The following is a 3,568-nucleotide window of genomic DNA, read 5'->3' as shown; positions in this document are numbered from 1 at the left end:
GAATCGCTCTACACACACACACACACACACGCACAGACAGACAGACACACACACTCACACACATACACCACGACCCTCGTCTCGATTCCCCCTCTATGTTAAAACATTTAGTCAAAACTTGACTAAATGTAAAAAAAACAATCAGTTATTTTTTTTTTAAGTCGGCCAAGTTTTCATTTCACCGTTACATGACTTTTGAGCTGGACAGAATAATTGCACAATGGGAATGACTGATATATAATGTGGCACGCACACACGAAAAAGGAGGGTGCACAGTGGCAGGGGAAAGAGCATCGTCAATAATTGCACAATGGGAATGACTGATAATGTGGCACGCACACACGGGAAAAGCACGGTGCAAAGTGGCAGGGGAAAGATTTCTCACACCCCCAGGCTACAAGCTCAAGTCGTTCCCTCGAGCTACACGTGGTGGCGGCCTGGCTGTCCTCTACCGTGACCACCTCCTTGTGACCTTGAACGCCACCTTCCCCTTTGCCCACACTACCCTAGAACTCCTCCAGTTCACCCTCACTGCGCCCCACCACATCCACATGTTCTGCCTCTACCGCCCTCCCCCCAGCAAAAAGAACAAACTCCTCGACTCTACCTTCCTCACAGAGCTCCCTGACCTCTTCGACTTCTGCAACCTCCTGCGTGGCAAGTCCATCATCGTGGGGGACTTGAACGTCCACTACGACGTCCCCACTCACCCCCTTACCAGCAAAGTGCTGGACATCCTGAACAGGTTCAGTTTCGTTCAGGGTGTGCAGGAGCCCACCTACTACAGAAGCGGCCACAACATCGACTGGGCTGTGTATCGAGAGGACGACCTGCTGGTGAACTCTTGTGCCGTCAACCACATGATCTCGTCTGATCATGCGGCAGTCCTCTGCACCCTCAACGTGGCCAGGCCCCAACGACAACCTGTCTACAGGACTGTGCGTGACGTCAAGGCCATAGACAGAGACGCCTTCAAAGCGGACATCACGGCGATGCTGCAGGAGCTGGGTCCTGACGTCACTGCCCAGCAGCTGGAGGACGGCCTTCGTCGACTGCTAGACAAGCACGCCTCAGCTACGGAGCGGCGTGTGCGATTAGGTCGCACATCTCCGTGGTACTCTGCCATCAGCGGCCAGCTCCGACAGGCCAAACGCGATCGTCGGCGCGCAGAGAGACGCTGGCAGAAATCCAAACTGACGGTTGACGAGCATATATTCTGGACCGGAAGGAGGCGGTTGCTCAGCTTGTTCAGCGGGCCAAGGAAGACTACTGGAGCTGTAAGATTGAGTCCAGTGCGTCGACCAAGGCTCTGTTCAGCACCAGCAACCGTCTCATTGGGAAGAGTAAGGACTCCACCCTCCCCACAGACATTCCCACCGAAGATCTCTCTGACGCCTTCTCTGACTTTTTCTCTAGCAAGGTTCAGAAGATCAGAGAGGAGCTGGACAGCGCGACTCCCACACCATCCTCGCCGTTCACGGATGACGTGGAACAGACGGCGTCATCCTTTGTTGGTTTCAGACCCGTGACCGAGCAAGAGGTGAAGCGTGTCATCACTAAATCCGCTCCCAAAACATGTGCCCTTGACCCCATCCCCGTCCCACTGCTTGTAGAATGCCTAGATGAACTTCTGCCTGTTATCACTTCTATCATCAACTCTTCTCTTCTCTCTGGCACCTTTCCATCCACATTCAAACAGTCCATTGTCCTCCCCCTTCTCAAGAAACCGTCCCTAGATCCGAACACCCTGAAAAACTACCGTTCTGTCAGCAACCTCTCCTTCCTCTCAAAGATCCCTGAAAAACTTGTTCTTTCTCAACTCTCTGACTATCTTCACTCTCACAACCTCTTTCCTACCACACAGTCCGCCTACCGAGCCCCGTCGCGATATAACCTTGAACGGTTGAAAACGACGTTAAACACCAAATAAAGAAAGAAAGAAAGAAAGAAAAGAAAGCCTACCGAGCAGGTCACAGCACCGAGACAACGCTTGTTCGTGTCATGAATGACCTCCTGCGCGCGATGGATGGTGGTAATCTCTCCATTCTCACCCTACTTGACCTCTCAGCAGCTTTCGACACAATAGACCATCAGATACTTCTTGACCGCCTCCATCTCTCTTTCGGACTTTCCGGCACAGCACTCACCTGGTTTCAATGCTATCTCTCGGACAGAACACAGACAGTCTCAGCAGGCAACCACACTTCCAAAACTTCCACCCTTTCACTAGGAGTTCCTCAAGGATCTGTCCTCGGGCCAGTCCTTTTCATCCTCTACACCAAACCTCTATCAACTCTCATCAGCCACCACTCGGTTTCCAGTCAAACCTTTGCAGATGGCACACAACTCCGGGGCTCTTGCCCCCCGGATCAGCTCGATTCCACCATCCGCCGCGTGCAGGACTGTGTCGACGATGTCAAGCGCTGGATGACCTGCAACAAACTAATACTAAACGACGACAAAACCGAAGTCCTCCTCATCCACCCTAAAAACAACCCTCTCCCTCCTTCTGTTCCTTCTTCAATCTCTGTAGGCAACTCTGACATCAAACTCTCATCCTCTGCTAGAAACCTTGGAGTGACCTTCACAGACACCCTCTCCATGGACAAGCACATCACGAACATGTGCAGATCCGCATACACTGAGATCAGAAAAATTAGCAGCATTAGACATCTTCTTTCCTTTGACGCCACCAAAACTCTTGTCTGCTCTCTCATTCTCTCCAAATTTGACTACTGCAACGCTCTACTCACAGGCATTCCCCAGCACCTCACAGACAAACTTCAGAAAGTCCAAAACACAGCAGCTAGACTCATCTTCAGGGCAAAGAAACACGACCACATACAACCACTCATGCAACAACTCCACTGGCTTCCTATATCTTCCCGCATCATACACAAGACCGCCAACATCTGCTTCAACTCTTTCACTGATCCTCACTTTCCTGTCTATCTTTCTGAACTCTTGCATCCTTACACTCCATCCAGACAGCTTCGCTCATCCTCTGACAGCAGAATACTTTCCATCCCACGCGCACACCAAAACCAAAACCACTGGCGACCGTTCTTTCTCCTTTTCCGCTCCCACTCTCTGGAATCAACTTCCCCACCCCATCCGTCACTGTGAAACCTCTTCTACTTTCAAAAAGACCCTTAAAACCCACCTTTTCAAGTCTGCTTACAATACCTATAGCACACGCCTGCCTCATGATATGATTTTATTTGCCAGCATTTTTAAATAAACTCATTAGTTAAATATTTTTTATTGGGTAGTCTCACATATTTAACACCATATATACGTACTACTGTTGTTTGTAAAATATGTTTTAAACGCTTACTTAATTCTTTTTATGTATTTAAATATTTGTAGAATTTACTATGTGTGTGTGTGTGAGTGCACGTGTGTGTGTGTGTGTGTCTGTGTGTAAGTGTGTATGTGCGCTTGTGTGAGGTGAGGTTGGGTGTGTGTCAAAATGTGTTGTGCAATATGGCATGAAAATTTGTTGTTAACAATTACAGCTTTGTATTCCATGTTTATTATTTTTTACGAAGTAATTATAGTAAAATAG

The 3,568-nt window shown here is 49.1% G+C and overlaps 1 protein-coding gene across 1 annotated transcript; it reads left to right on the top strand.

The window, feature by feature from the left end:
• Positions 1-326: 326 nt before the first annotated feature.
• On the top strand, positions 327-1,930 carry LOC138964386 (uncharacterized). The gene is made up of 2 exons (XM_070336324.1): positions 327-1,158; positions 1,368-1,930. The coding sequence occupies exons 1-2, from the start codon at positions 327-329 to the stop codon at positions 1,928-1,930; spliced, it is 1,395 nt and encodes a 464-aa protein (XP_070192425.1).
• The last annotated feature ends 1,638 nt before the right edge of the window (positions 1,931-3,568 follow it).

This window comes from Littorina saxatilis, linkage group LG4 (assembly GCF_037325665.1).
Source record: "Littorina saxatilis isolate snail1 linkage group LG4, US_GU_Lsax_2.0, whole genome shotgun sequence".
Lineage (NCBI taxonomy): Eukaryota > Metazoa > Mollusca > Gastropoda > Littorinimorpha > Littorinidae > Littorina > Littorina saxatilis.
This window is presented reverse-complemented; position numbering and strand designations above follow the sequence as displayed.

Excerpts from the sequence above, each read along its gene's own strand:
- LOC138964386 (XM_070336324.1), top strand. The coding sequence starts at position 327 with ATGTGGCACGCACACACGGGAAAAGCACGGTGCAAAGTGGCAGGGGAA. Across the intron at positions 1,159-1,367 it reads CCGACAGGCCAAACGCGATC|ACATTCCCACCGAAGATCTC; the intron begins GTCGGCGCGCAG and ends CCCTCCCCACAG.